At 35.0% G+C, this 16,530-nt stretch overlaps 1 protein-coding gene across 6 annotated transcripts in view; it reads left to right on the top strand.

Moving 5' to 3' along the window:
- The window catches only part of tenm1 (teneurin transmembrane protein 1), a 542,406-nt gene that overhangs the window by 506,836 nt on the left and 19,040 nt on the right, over positions 1 to 16,530 (top strand). For all 6 annotated transcript variants that reach the window (XM_087253398.1, XM_087253395.1, XM_087253397.1 and 3 more), the window contains 2 exons: positions 1,988 to 2,498; positions 13,935 to 14,107. In XM_087253398.1, coding sequence (XP_087109524.1) covers positions 1,988 to 2,498; positions 13,935 to 14,107 — 684 coding nt within the window. The remainder of the gene's footprint in view (positions 1 to 1,987; positions 2,499 to 13,934; positions 14,108 to 16,530) is intronic.

The following is a 16,530-nucleotide window of genomic DNA, read 5'->3' as shown; positions in this document are numbered from 1 at the left end:
AAATGTAAAATGTATTTTTCTCTGTAACCCACTGAGAGTGTTCTTCGTATTGATGATGTGGGGGGTTTTCATGTTACAGCACTGGTTTTAAATGTCATTTCTGATGTATATTTTGACTTGAGTTGAGTTTTGGGGAAATGCAAGACCTGCTTGTAAAAGTAGCAAAATCTCATTATAGCAGCAGTATACAAATTGACTTTCTTCAGCAAACTTTTCAGGAAGCTAGGAGGCTGAAATTTGGATATGTTAATTTCACAGCATTGAGATGTTTCATAATCCTTGAAGAACTGCTTCAGAATGCATGCAGGTCTACAGTCAGTGGTTAGATTTCTATAAAAGCCTTTTCCAGTAAGCTAGATGCATGAAATTTGAGGATGTCCTCGTATCCGAGAGTGGCCCTTTTTTTACACACACTAATGTTTTATTTGTCTAAGCTGAAAATACTCCGAAATAATTCATCAATAGTTTATTCCACTGGTTCTATGGGGATTTTTGTTTATCACTACACTGTTATTTTATGTATTGCCCTATATTTTATAATGATGCATGAATACTGAACCATGAGTCTAAGACAATTAACACAACACACAAAAACAATCCATAAACTCAATGCTTGGTCAAATATGGACAAACCCAACAGTTGGGTTAAAACTTACTATTTAAATTTAACATTGAAATTAAGCTAATTTTGGGTTTTTCCATATTTGTTCCAAAGTAAGATTAAAGGGGTAGTTCAGTCAAAAATAAAAAAAAATTATTTACTCACCCTCAATGGTTCCCAAACCATTTTTTCTGTTTAACGCAAAAGTATTATTTAAAAAAACATATAAACCTGTAGCCATTGACTTCCATGGTAGGATGTAACTATCAATTTGAACTATCACTTTAATACAAGTATGCATTTTGCAATTACTCATGCATATGTAATTAAGCATTTTCTACTAATATAGCAATACATATAATATAATATTTCCCAAATAATGTTTACAGAGCAAGGAATTTTCACAGTATGTCTGATAATATTTTTTTCCTCTGGAGAAAAGTCTTATTTGTATTATTTTGGTCAAAATTATTAGCCGCTTTAAGCTATATTTTATTTTGATTTTTATTTACTTTATTTATTATTTACTTCAAGTAAATTACAAGTAATTTACTTCAAGTTCTGTAAAAAAACAATATTAAATACAAATTTTAAAAAGTGGAAAAATCAAGAGAAGCAAAACATTTTTTTAAAATTAGTTGAAATTTTGTAGGTTGTAATTATTTTTTTTTTTTGCAATATTTTGCTTAAATTTAATAGTTTTATCTTTCAATTTCTAAATATGTTTGGTAACTAAAATATTATTTTAATAAATATATCTGCTTAATACATCAACATTAATCAAACATTAGAATTACCAATACAAACATTAGAATTAACAATACAAAATACGAAGAAACTGAGATGGAGAAAAGCTCATTTATGCTGAGCACTGTTTATATAATAGATTTTTATTACACATGCATAATTTATTTTTTATATCGTTATGTATTGTATTTTTGTACTATATATTTGTATTACACAGAAAATTATAGTACTGACATATTTTAAAGGTACATAGTGTATATATATATCTATTGCATATTGTTACATAATACAGGTCTTTTACAGTACTTGCATTTTGTTGCTGCATTTGATCCAAAATGGTCTGCGGTGTGCCATTAGGCAACTATGCTGTGTGACTCTGTCATGCTGGGAGATTCAATTTGTGAATATTTTCCTGCCAGACTTGTTGGTATGACACATTTAAGAGTCCTGGCTGCTGCTGTATGCAGGTTTAATTAGAGAAAAATCTTTATTATTTAACTGCCATAGACAAGTGTTGCAGTTTTACTGCAGCGGGTCTCTGAGGGTTAATCGTTAGGCCCAACACTGAATGCCTAATGAACTAGACTTCCCTTTTTCCACTTCTTCTCCCTCTCATTCTCTCCATGAATGTGTCCCCAGGTGACGGAGGTTACGCTCGCGATGCCAAGCTGAAGTCTCCCTCATCTCTAGCGGTTTCTCCTAATGGCTCCCTCTGCATCGCTGACCTGGGGAATGTGCGCATTCGCCGGCTCACCGCTAACCATCCGCAGCTCAATCCCGAGGGGCTGTACGAGCTCGCCTCCGTGGCCGATCAAGAGCTCTATCTGTTCAGTCCAAACGGCACTCACCTGTTCACCCGCAGCCTGGTGACAGGGGACTACCTGCTTAACTTCACATACACCCCAGAGGGCCACCTGAGCAGCATAGCAAACAGGGAAGGCACCATAGCGCAGTTGCGGCGGGATGCTAATGGCGTGCCCCTGTGGCTCGTAGCCCCGGGCGGCCAGGTGTACTGGCTGACCATCAGTAACGCCGGGATGCTGAAGCGCATTTCGGCTCTGGCGCACGACCTGGCGCAGCTCAGTTATTACGGCAACACGGGGCTGCTCGCCACCATCAGCAACGAGAACGGCTGGACAAGCGTCTACGAGTAAGTGCTGTCCTTCGTCTGCACTCCCTTTGTCTCTCTCTCTCTCATCAGGAGAGTGCGCTGCAGTGCCTGATTTATAGGTGCGCCTGATAGCGCGATCTGTCTTCGTTTTCATGTGTCATATCCTGTCGTTGCTTCCTTTAGAGTCTGTTTCAGCCGCTGTCATGGCAGAGTTGCAGCAAGTTTCTTTTCTTTAGTACAGTATATAAAGCAGCGTTCCCACCCAGCATAGATTAATCTTTACCTGCGTCTAATCTAATCACGCTTCATCAGAATTTATCAGAAGGAAAATAATCTAATAGAGTGTGATCGGCAGTGTTACCTGAGATCGTTTGAAAGAGTGCAGCAGTTCGATTTCTCAAGCTGCGTGTTTTTCTGCTGCAATGAAAATCACTCAGCCTTAATCTATCCAATAAAGAAAAGAACTCTGTATCCTCTTCTGATTTCACTATGAAAGAGCCCGGGTACCTGTGAGTGTGTGTGCGCGCGCGCGCGTGTGTGTGTAAACTGTTTGCATGGGCATTTTCAGGGATTTGTGAGACTGAGCTGCAAGTTCTAATTTAGTGTGAAAATGTCAGGGGCTTCTTTTCCCCTCTCTCTCTTTCTCTCTTTTTTGTTTGATCAACTCGGTGACCTTTCACACACTGTGTTTACACACACATACACACGTTCTCATGCAGCTCATGGTGTGTAGCGGTGAGTCGGATCACATGCTTGTGTGTGTCTCTGTGTGTGTTTGTACCTGTGTTTGGTGTGTTGTGAGACACTGCCCCCTGCTGCTGCAGAATGGTACATGCTCAATCACTGATGCTGTGTGGTTTTATAGCAGAAGTGGCTAAACCATTTTTATTCTGCAAGAAAGAACATTTACAAAGATACAATATGAGCAAAGAGACAAAAAGCGTTGCATAATTAAAATTCTAGCAAATTAAACAAGTTGAAATGATTTTAGACCAAGAAAGAGTTTTACATGCAATGTAATTGTTAGTTTTTTAAGTTCATATATGAATCAAAGCCCTTTCAGAAAATAAATATTAAGGGTGTTTTTTTGAATATTCACATTTATGGATGTAAAATTTAGCCAGAAAAAGCAATACATGAATAATAAATTTACAATGAGAGGGATCTAAGTTCAGAGATTAACCAAAGAATACATTTTTAGGGCGAAATGCAAATCTTTCACTGTGAAACAAGATTTTTTTATGAAACTGGAAAAGTCAACCCAAAATACTTAACAGTAAGTACACTCCCAAAATAAATGATTTAGTATTTCGTTATATTGAGTACAAAATTAGCATTTAGGGGAAACATTGTTATTTAATTTAACTAGTTTGATATTTATTGGGTACAATTATGAATGATTTTGATTGCGACTTTGACAGCTTTATTAGATACAAATACATATATATATTTTTTAAAGAAGCTAAAACTGTTTCCAATCTATGTCACCAAATATATTCCTCCAAAAACCTATGCAAGCAGGTAAAGAGATCTGAGAACTATTAATATCTTGGTTTGACATAGAACTGAGAAAGGTTTGGTCAACAAAAAGGTTTGTGTTGTCGAAAATAAAATAATCTAAAGAACTTTTTGGGCCAGATTTGACTAAAGGTATAACAGAATCAGGGGTTGAATCAAAACAATGGGATATTCTTTGGGGAGAACAGGAAAATGTAACTTGTGCATACATTTTTCATATGAGAAAGGCACACCACAGTCATCTAGAGCTAACTAACTAAAAGTATATTGTGGCTAAACCATCGTTCTGTTCATGTTCGATAAAGCCTAGTAATAATAACCAAAACAATTTTGTAAACAGGATCATCAGAAAGCTGCAGTTTTGGTGTTAGCACTTTACAGTTGCTGTTCAACAAGGACATTAGGTATCATGAATTAATGGTAAAAAACCTTTATATATATATATATATATATATATATATATATATATATATATATATATATATATATATATATATATATATATATATATATAATTTTTTTCCAGATAATTAAATATATTTTATGAAATGTTAAAATTATTTAGTATGATGCATGTGAAATAAATATTAACCTACAATAATAAATGATGTCAAATGCTGAATGCTATTAGTTACCATTTATTAAATAATAATAATAACTTTAACATTAATTAAAAAATTTAATTAACTGATTATTAAATAATGTTCCATTATTTCAATTTATTAAAAAGATCATTAGCTTATAATAATAATAATAACAGAAAACTATATTTTTGGGTTATAATATTGTATATTTTTGCAATGTAGCATGAACAACACAACATAAACATAAAAACTTATCATACATTTACATTTCTTACATTATATTAGATTTAGTTGTATTTTTGATGATAGAATTTTATAACTGGTAAGGTTAGTTAATGCACCATGTACCAGAAACATCACATTTTGTCAGTATTTATGGATTCCAGTTATTTAATTTACATAATAACCCATGTTATACTGAAAAGTTTGAATTTAATTGTAGTGTATTACCATCTGTTCACATTTTAAATGGGTTCATATGGATCTTTTTATCCTGACTAGATGCCTGTAGCTTATTCTGTAACCCTGTAGAAGCTCATTTAAATTATGTTGCATCGTTCTGTTCTGCACACAGGCTGAAGGAATTAACGGAAACGGTGTGTTGACTTTGATCAGCTCCCTCTATCCAGAAGTAATATCTACTGAATATTTCAGAAACATACCTCAAAGCAGAATATGTGCCAACGTAGGTGTTGCAAACACATCAACAACCGCCTTTGGTTCAGAGAAATTTCTCAGATCTGATCTGTGTGTAGAAATAAATGACTTGAGATTAAAAAAACATATTTAAAAAGTTTTTTTGTTTTTATCCTGCAGTGTTCACATCATAGCAAGCTGCCTACACTGCCTTTGTCGTGGTGAAATATAGTTAGTTTATCTTCATTTAACCACCATCCTGAGTTACTTCACTTTTTATTCTTGTTTTTTTGTTTAGGAAGAATTAGAAGCATTGGCATCTTTGAATCAAGTGTTACATCAAAGCTCATGATGTTTCTGGTCTACCTGACCCAAGACCGTTTCTGAACTTTTTTTTTTTTTTTTTTTTAGCCTTGGAGAGATTACTATTGTTCACCCCTATGGCTGGGCCGATAAACAATAATATATTGAATCACATTCATAACAAGGATAAGCTCTGGACTTTTTTTTACTCCATATTGATCTAAGAGCCAATCACACAGCAGAAATGTGCAAGAATGGTAGAAGCTTGTATCATATTATCATATATTATTGTTATCATATTTCATATTAGAGATGCACCGAATTTCTGGCCGCCTAAAATTGTCGGCCACTGAAAATAGGCTATGCTATGGACCCTCTAAGTTTTGTGGCTTCAGCCATTGTTGGGAGACTCAAATCTGGAAGCAATAAAAACTGATATCGAAATATACATCACTATTATTTAAAATTAATGGAAAATAATTAATTTAGATTGCATTTAATGCCATATCGCCTAGCTCTATTCATACAATTACTTTAGTAAAAAACAAAATATATCCTATACAGTACTGTGTTTGTTAGAGTATATCAGTTCACGATAATTAACATTATGATGTAGCATCCATTAAAGTCTGTGTGAAATCAAAACTGACAATGCCTAATCGAAAAGTAAATGAAATCCACATTTAGAACATATAATTAATAAAAAAAAATTGTTTCTGTTAAAGGCTGAAATATATACTTCTGTGGCCACTTTGCAGCCACATCTGATCTCTGGTCAAGTTGAACAATAGACCCGTTGCACTATTTGCACTACATTGATGATGATTGTAAGCTGCACCAGAGGTGCCTTGAGATGGCCCATTTTCCATTACATTAAAATTATTATTTACATTAAAATATTTGTTATTTAGTTAAAACATAAAAATATTATTTACTGCATATCTTTAGAAGAGATACAGTTTGTTTTATACTTTTAATATGAAAAACATAAAAAATAATTAATTTTGTTTCTAAAAGTACAAGTTGCACTATTTTAAAAAGTCACTGCTGGTTTTAGTCGATGAGTGTTTTAATTTCAGTTAATCAATGTTGATGTTCAATAAATAATTATAGGTAGTAGATAGTTGTGCGTGTTTCCGTCAATTATTTAAAATCAGTACTGCACCCTTCATTCAGAAATCTCTGACATACTATGTGAGCATATTTACTGTACAAAACCTGTCAGAGGACAAAAAAAAAAAAAAAAAAGAGTTAAAATTCTCAATGATTCGAGATTTTAATTTTAGGCCAAATCGCTCAGCCCTAGCTAGCATACATTGTTATCCGTTAGGTGAATTATTCATTTACACAACCTAATCCAAAGGAAAAAAGCTTGTTTTTAATATCTGAATATTTCCTTTTGCATTTGGAGTGTTGGTCTTTCTTTGTTTATATCAGTTTGACATCATTCAGCGACAAAACTCTTAACCACACTCATCTAACCAGTTTGCTATAAGGGAATGATGTGCAAAAAGAAAGCCATGCCAATAGTCCATTTAAAATGAAAAGCACATAAAACATATCAAGATTAAGGTCTCTTTAGTATAATCCAAAAACACTAGTATTCACTATAAATTACTATTTTGTTATGTAATTCGGGGGGTATCTGAGGGTTGTGTCCCCCAAAACTTGATTTTAAACCACCCTGCATGTTGTAAATAACAATGTTTTATACTTTAAATAGTTGTGTATGTAATAAAACATCGCAAATTAGGCAAATATAAGATTACATTTTAGAAATCTTTCAACATCCTCCTTGCAAATATGTTGCATTCTGTTTATATGATGAGAACAAAATTGTGGATTTCCAGCAAGGCTATTTTATTCAGATAAAAAGTAATAATTTTCTAGAAATGATACCAATGTATTTTTCAATAAATCCAATATGTTATGTTCGCAATAATAACGTTAGCTGCTTGTTGATGGATAGTAATGTCTGCAGCAGTGCAAACACAACAGCTTGCGGCCTACATTTAAGATTTCTCTGCTTTTCTCTGCTTCTCAGATGCTGGAGTCTGAAGTGTTTAGCGTCCTCGTTAGAGCGCCCGCCTCTCATGCCAAGTTGTCAAATGCAGGGGTTACTTAAAAGTACAATTTTAGCAGAATTATTTGTGTCCCCTTCAAAAATCGCTCTTGAGAAATTTGAAGTTTAAAGTCCCCCTTTGAGCATCGGCCGCTATCACCATGAAGATTAATGCTTTTTTCCTCTCGGTGGGGCAGCTGGTGGCACCCCAGATGACTGCCTGTGTGTAGATACGGTACTGAACTGACCAGTCTGTAAACAGGAAAAGCTGCATGAATACAATTTTAGGAATCATTAGGCAACTAATCAACATTCAAAGTTACAGCACACTAGGCTTGAGGCTTGAAAGTATTCTACGGTATAAAATACTTCGGTTTGGCTCGTTGATCGCCAGGTCATTTTGAGTTTAATACTCCAACTTTAGACATTTCCTAAAGATGCCGAGGGGAAGTGAATCTCTGCCTGATGATTTGATTTGCAAAAGCGAGAGACTGCTCAATATGCAAGCGTTAGTGTCTTGATGCAAGTGTCTGGCAAACCAGTGATGCGAGACAGTGGTGTTGGAATGATCGATTCACGCGTTCAGATGCTGCTATGATCCCTCAGAATGCAGTCTAGGTGGGTAGGCAGCTCATTAAGTTTTGACACATAGCCATATTAGTTGTGCTTGCTAAGGTGAGCATCACTATTAATGTTGGCTCTGATTTCTCCAAAAAAAAAAAAAAGTCTTTGAAAGTACAGAGCCAGCACCTTGAACAGACAACCACCTCACATTTGCTTCAGACGATAGTTTTAGAATAAGATTACAAAAGAGTTTTAATGAGAATCCGGTGACATAAACCTTGTGGATTAGGTGCTTATGCTGGCACCGGCAATCCATTTAGTCCCTTTTCAGTTCAGGTTTATTTGTATAGCGCTTTCTGCAGTACACTTTGTTTCAAAGCAGCTTTACAGAAAATAGAAAAATAAAGAAGATAAAAGGAGAGGAAAAATGGTGGCTTACAACCCCCCAGTGAGCGAAGGAACCAAAGAAACACTCCCTAAGATGTTTAAGTAGATGAAGAAGAAACGTGCGTTTCAGACAGACTCCACTTTTTGAGGAGAGCAGAACACAGTTGCCGATGTCTCTTGATCTGAACCGCGGGACTTTGAATGCTCAGGAGCATAATCTAACGAAAAGCTTTTATTCCTTTACAGCAGTGTGGGTGGCCAGACACAAGTGTATGAAATAAATTGGCAGTGACATTGATTGGACATAAATAAAACAGGGACAGAGCAGATGAAGAAGTTTGAGTTGTTTAGTTCTAAATGCCGCTCCAGAAATTTTAATGAGATAGAGAAATGAAACATGTCATAAGCACTTCACCTCCTCATTATATCACATGACTTACCAGCGAGGATCTGCCACACAGATTCAAATGTCAAGTCATCTGTTCCTCTCTGGTGCATCAGCAGATTCCAGCATTCACCTTTATAATGTCTCTCACACCCACACATTTGCTTTCTGTCACTTTCGTACTGACTAATTATATTTTTTATCCTACAACCTTTTTCTAATTGTCATTTAGCCGTTTGGTGTATTTAATAAGCTGTTATGCAAGTATTTAGTTCTTCTTTAAAATGCAGACACAGTGAAAAGTCCATCAAAGGAAGCTATGCTTGGATAAAACTGTGTCCTGTGTGCTTGGCACAGTGTTCATGAGTTCACTAATCCCTGCGTATAATGAAGGTAAACAGATTTGGCTTGCTGTCAAAGACGGGACTGCAGCTTGAGACTCAACTAAAGCTCTTAATAACCTCTGGACTACTTAATAATGAAGTTAGTAATGAATAGAAAGCGGAGGTAGAGTTCGGGATGCTGGAGAATTGTCACAGGACGCAGATAATCAGCTGTTTATGCACGTTTGCATTATGATTGACAGGATAAGATGAAGAACTTAAAGCTCATCTCACACCTCCTTTAGAACTGCATTTAACCCTTGTGCACTGTTTAAATCTACTATCCTTATTGTTATGTTCGGGATGAAAACATCCACTGAGTTAAACTGCTGTAAAAATGCATCAGATAAATATTTTTAGGCAATTTGTTTTTTGCAGAAATCTGTTAACCAACAGAAAACTACTTAGGGCTCTATTTTGACGATCTATGCACAAAGTGCAAAGCGCAGTGCGAAAACGTATTCAGGGCATGTCAGAATCCTCTTTTGCTAATATAAGAACAGAAAAATCCGCTTTGCGCCATGGCGCATGGTCTAAAAGGGTTGAGTTCATTTTCTTAATGAGTTAAAGGTGTGTTTTGAGAATAAACCAATCAGAGTCTCATCTCCCATTCCCTTTAAGAGCCAGTTGCGTCGCGCCTTAAGCGCATTTGCTATTTACATGACAACTTTGAAAAACTGATCGTTTCACCAGCAAGGAAACAGTTAAACAGAGCATCTGCAGCGTGAGAATGAGAGATAAGCCTCCATTATCTACTTTCACTTTCGCTCTTGGATAGGGAAACCTTGTACGCACAGACATCAATTAGCCTATAAATAATTCCTTTAGTATGTTAAGCGCAAAGATTTGCTTCAAAACTATTTCTAAATTTAGTTCTAATTTCCAGCAAACGAATAAATGAACAATAATAACGAAGTGTGCTCAAAAACATGAGTTATATCAAAACACATGCTGTGCCCCATATGGTCTGAAACCTGACAGGTGGGCAAATCTAAGCTAGTTTTTAATAAAAACAAATATAAATATGGATATAATAAATAATACTGCAACTAATAATAACATTATACAAAAGCAAATTTTCATGAATAAACTGAAAAAGCCCCCGAAATGAAGAAGGCATAAAAGTATGGTTTTTAAATTTATGTAGGCTAGAAAATAATGTTTTGTAATATTTTTATCCTTTATATTTATATCCTATATATATTCTTATTATATCCTATATATATATCCTTAATAGTTTAATTCTTTTTCATATGTAAAGATATTTGCGTATTGATCTTGTGTGTATTAGGCAGTGTGTAAGCGAGGCGCACAACTAACGCGCTCTTCGCTGGACAAAAGACTGGCTTTGTTCTGGTCTATTGAAAAATCTATTATAGATTCTCAAAATAGCAACGTGCCAACAATGTGTGTCAGAACACCTTCCTTTTTAGACCAAAACGCCTATGAGCGCAAATGGATTTGCTATTTAAACAGTGTGGCGCAAAACGTCAATACGACTCTTGCGCCAAGCTGAAACTAGCAAACAACAATTGCGTCAAGCCTTGCGCCACATTGCGCCGGGTGTATTATAGGGCCCCTTAATGTTACAGGATTTTTACTCTTTAATTGGCAAGTTCATATATGATGTTACTGATTTAGAAAAAAAAAAAATGACTTATTTTTAATGCAAAAAGTCATCGTGGACTGGATTTTATTTATTTTTATACCTTTTAACACAGTCTTGGACATGTGAACGATTAGTATCAACATTGGCTTTGAAGAATTGTAAATATTTATTTTTTCCCCTAATGTGCTGTTAGTGGCTGTTTTTGCCCCATTGACTTCCAATATAACAACATTTGATTGTGCATAAATACACAGCTTTTGTTTTAATTTACCCATTCTGAGAGCTGAGATGCATATTTTGATTTTCTCAGACACATTAAGGTAAGTACGTAAAGGTCACTCTCGCACTTTCACACACTCACAGACACACACACATAAACACACTTTAATTTGATGTTATACTCCATATTATTTTCAAAAACTAAGCTTTTTTTGCACAGGCCTATCTAAAGAGTTAATGGGCCAACTGATGTTCGACAGTAAAAAATACAAATGTTACCTCTTCCAAACAGAAAAAAACAACAACTATCAAAAATGCATGACTATATGGTGTCATGGTTTTATAATAAAAAATGTGGTTATATTGTAAGTTGTCAATGAAGCAAAAACAGCCAACAACAAATATACACACTGTATATACACACTGTACATATACACACTGTAGACATGTCCAAAAGGACCTTTTGCACAATATTTGCTTTTGATGACTCAACCCGTTTAATTAAAGCATCAAAATATGAGGAACATGTAAAATTGACAAGAGGAAAGAGAAAACTAGGTTAAGGCAAAAACTAAAGCTTCACTGATTATTGTTTTTATTTTACAATGCAAAAAGGGCTCTGAAAAACAAAAAGCTCACATGAAATAAAGTATTTATTGACTACAAAATAATCTGTTATAAATATTTCATTGGTTCTCCCTCGTATTTGATCAGCAGCCATTATTCAGGAAACTTCTCAGTAGCTCTGTTTACTTGCATTTGCAAAAATGAAACAATCAGGCTGTCCATTGGGTCTTAAAAAGGTTCAAAAACAAAGTTTTAGGCCTTAAAAATATTGTGTTTTAGGTCTTAAATCGTTTTTTAAACAGATCTTAAGTTTTTCTCTTTCCTTGTAAAGCTATGAGCATGGGCTGGTATAAAGTTCTGATGGTATGATAACCCTATAAATAAAAACATCACAGTTTCATGATATTGTGGTTACTGCTCTAAAATATGTTTTAAACTAAAACTTTTTTCCCCTTTGAACACAATATTTTAATATGAGAAACAATTCAAACCATAACCAGAACCATAATGTCAAATGAATCACTGACATCGGTTGTCTTCGTTAGTTTCAAAAACACAGATTTCTTTACAACTTAGAACAGCATTTTGGGATATTTAAAAAAAAAAAAAATATATATATATATATATATATATATATATATATATATATATATATATATATATATATATATATATATATATATATATATATATATATATATATATATTTAAATGGCATCTTTGGATATTTTTCTAATTAAATTCCCTAATTGTCAGAGAAGGGAAACTAAAAATAATTACCCAGTTCCTCGTGATAATAAAAGAGCAATATACCCCTTTATATTATCTTTCATTCATTCAAAAACTCTTTACAGAAGTAAGGGGGAGTAGACATATTTATAAAAAGGCATTAAACTTAAGGATTTATAACAGAAACACATTAAGTTAAATAGAAGTTATACTCTTAAAGCCAACAAATTTATATGTTTGATTATTTATGTAATTGTCTCCACAATAGAGATACTTTTAACAATGTTAAACTTGTCATTTTAAAAAGAAAGAAATATTATGTTAAAAAAAAAAGTGTATCTAACTTTTCTTGTTTTGACGCATTAATGCACAGCCGTCAAAGCAGTTCCTGGAGGCCTGGAGCTCTGCAGTTTAGTTCCAACACTAATTAAACACACATCAAAGTATTTGAGTCTTTTAGACTTGTTTGAAATCTACAGTTAAGTTTGATGAAGCAGGGTTGGAAATTGTGCAATGCTGCAGCCCTCCAGGAACTGGCTTTGACACATGTGCATTAAAGTATGTAGCTTTAGGAAATAATTCTAATATATATTATTGTGGCAAGCAAAAAAAATCCATTAGAAATAATCATTAGTTTTTAGTCCTGTAAGTCTAAAATTTCATTCATAATGGTCTTAAAAGTGTCTTAAGAAGTCTTAAATTTGACTTGATGAAACCTGCAAAGACCCTGAACTATTGAAATTTAGGGCACATGCAAAACATTCACACTCTTCAAACAAACCTGAAAATATCCGGAATCTGATGTATGTCTTTATGGTTGTTAAATTGTAAAGAGTGTTAAACCTGTCAACAACGAAACTCTGGAAATAATAGAGATTAATTAACGCATAAACACCATGCCGCATCTGGTTACGGTTACTGCACTTTCACAGTTGTCAAGAACAAGCTGAATAGAGCCTTTATTCTTAAGGAGCAGACGCTGATCTTCCAGTTTGTGTATGTTTAACAACATCCTTCTGAAGGATTGAAACTTCAGGAAAGTGTGACTGAAGTTTATTTTAACAAGCTCCATGATCATTTCAGTTCCACCTTCACAGTTCAGCACATTTCAGTGGATTGTTTTATGATCCTGTCACTATGTAATTCAGTCTTTGCAAAGAGGTCGTTATTGAACAATGCAGCAGCGCAAACTATATAGGACCCAACAGCAAACCCAGGCTGCATGCAAGTCAAGCAAAGCCTTGTTTCTCATTTCACATGCGAATGGGGCGTTTACACGGAGGTCTTAAAGGCATGGCTGCAAAAAAACAGCCTGTTTACTGCTGTTGTAAGGGTCAGGAAGGGGATGGAAAATTGTCGTGAAGAAACTAAATTATGGCACACGAAGCCTTGGCTGGCGTTTCAGATGGCATCTGGGAAAAATAAAATGATAAAAAATGCATGATATGACCCCTTTAAACTCGCTTACATACACATGCATTTACACTCACTCATTTAAAGTTTAATACATCTCTGTCTCTCTTGCACAGGTATAACTCTGACGGACACCTCATCAATGTGACCTTGCCGACTGGAGAGGTCAGCAGTTTCCATGGAAACATGGAGAAAGCTGTCAGAGTGGAAGCCACTGCCTCGAACAGAGAAAACTTTATTATAATTACAAACCACTCTGCGGATAACACCATGTACACTCTTCGACAAGGTGAGAGAATGTATGTGTGTGTGTGAATCTGTAGATCATTTCTTGTGAATACTCTGCTTACAAAATATATTTGAACAATTCAGCCACATTTAAAGGATCTTGTGAAATAAAAAGTGTTGGATGTTAGTTTCAGTTTGTTAGTGTTAAGAATATCTATTAGCTAGTGTGATCCAAAACCGTGACAACATTTGCGTTTAGAAAATATAAATAAACATCCAACGTTTGCAGTTTCTCACTTTCGTCTAAATAGATCAACAGTTTTTTTCGCCTTACCTCATACTTCAGTTTCTGATCAAATCTTGACCCATTAAATGCTCTCTGACATGTCTTGCCTCTTTCAAGACACTTCTCATTGAAATACACACTTTCACTGGCAGAGCTGCAATAAAAACAAAATGCTATTGGCTGGGTTTTTTTAAGTGCTACTCTATGTCCCACCCTCTCTTTATTTTTCAGTTGAGACAAAGAGCATAGAATCACCAAGAGGCGACACTCTAGTGCGATTTGGGAAACAGCCACTAGATGGCGCGGCGGCCATTTTGGAATGAAAATTCCAATAGAACAACAGCATATTATAAGCCTGCAAAATAAACTGCTAAAAGTGCTGATGATTGTGATAGTAAGTGTTGTATTGTCGTCTTTCAGGTTGCGTCTCAGATTTAATGAGCTTTTTAAATGAATAAATAATAAACAAAGCTGCTGCTTGCCATGCGACAGCAACAAGATCCAATGGACAGCTGATCCCTTTCACTCCAAAATGGCAGAATGCAGGGCTGTTGCTGGGCACTGCTGTTGTGATGGAACGTTCTATTGAGTGTCGCCTCTTGGTGATTCTAAGCTCTTTGGTTGAGATGATGTCAAACATCAACCTTTAAAGTCCCCCTGAAAAGTTTTTTGGGTGGTGTTAGTATCAATTTACTAGTGGTAAGCGTATCCAAAGGCTAGTGTGGTCCAAAACAAAATTTCTCTAAGAAGATTTAAGGGCAGATCACACTGAAAGCGCCTTGCAAAAACGTGAGGCGCACCATAATGTAGACAAGAAAAAAAGAAGAGCGCTTCGCTTTTTACATTGCTTGGCAACAACTGAATCAGCTGTGTATTGTGCACGTGTGTTGCCTCTGATTTTGGTGTAATTTTAATATTTAATAATATTGTGATATTCAAGATTTGTGAGTCATACAGCTCTGCATAACTCTAAACTGCAACCACAAGTCTCTCACAAGTCTTTAAAAGTCTCCATAGTTGTCTTGACAACACAAACATCCCCGTCACCTCAACGGAAACCCCGCCTCTGCTTTCATTTGATTGGAGAATGAAAAATATGCGACTGATGTAATGTGCTTTTTCTGCTTAGAGTTGACTTTTTAACTGTGTTAACTGAGTTAACTGTTAGCGCATGGCGCACGCAATGGCAAAAATGAGAGGCGCAGCAGGCGGTCAAAACCATAGACTAAAAAAGATATGGACGTAGAAACCGTGACATCACCCATAGGTTTCTGAAGAATGCAAAAGAAGCTACCAGTAGCTAGCATTTTGCTTAGACAGACTTTTCTTTGGTAGAAACGCTTAATACTTCATTACCTGCGACTTGTTTGTGTTCTGACCACAAGTGTTTGGTTGTACACTATATCAAAAAAGTGTTTAGCCTTTTAAAAACACTGTTGTTTTACATTTAGCCATTAAACATTGTTCTTATGACATTTTTCTACAGGGGGAAAACACAAGTTACTTCCAAATACTTCTATAATATACTTTCAAAGACTTCAAATATAGGTTGTGTTAGTAAATGTAAGGCTGTTTATCAAATTCAGCATAACACTGTATGATAACCTTTCAGATGACTGTTTTACAGTCTACCAAAGTTAATCAATCTGTCAGATTCTGCAGTGCATTCAAATTCTAAATAAAATATAAATGATAAATGATCTTAAATAAAACAAACACATTTATAGAGATGGTATAAGTATATAATTTTACGAAGGCCACGTGAATGGTTTGTGAGCACAATTAAGTGCACACAGCATGCCCTATTATCTAATAACTGTAAGAAATAATTCCAAAAGGCAATAGACTGTGTAAAGCCACATAAAACAAAACAAAAATACGATGTATATGTCGAGCTCAGCGGCTAATCAGCTGGAATCAGCTGAGGTGACATGACGGCGACCAGCGAAACCTAGCTGTCACTCAAGAGGCCCCGCCCTTAATTATGCAGACTTAATCTAACCTAATATAAAGGAAACGGATGAGTTATAAAAATATTCATCCCCCTCACAGTTGTCATGAAGGGTAATATTATTTACATGAGCCAAAATCTTTCTTTGTACCAGGCTGTAAACATCTTTTTGTCTGCTGTAAAGTTTGCCATTTTAACACTGGGGTCAATATGAATTTGCTCTATTATAGAGCTAGCAGAATTTCGA

The sequence above is a fragment of the Danio rerio genome, chromosome 5 (assembly GCF_052040795.2).
Source record: "Danio rerio strain M-AB ecotype USA chromosome 5, GRCz13ab, whole genome shotgun sequence".
NCBI lineage: Eukaryota > Metazoa > Chordata > Actinopteri > Cypriniformes > Danionidae > Danio > Danio rerio.
Note: the sequence above shows the minus strand (reverse complement) of the source record. Positions and strands in the feature narration are given on the sequence as shown.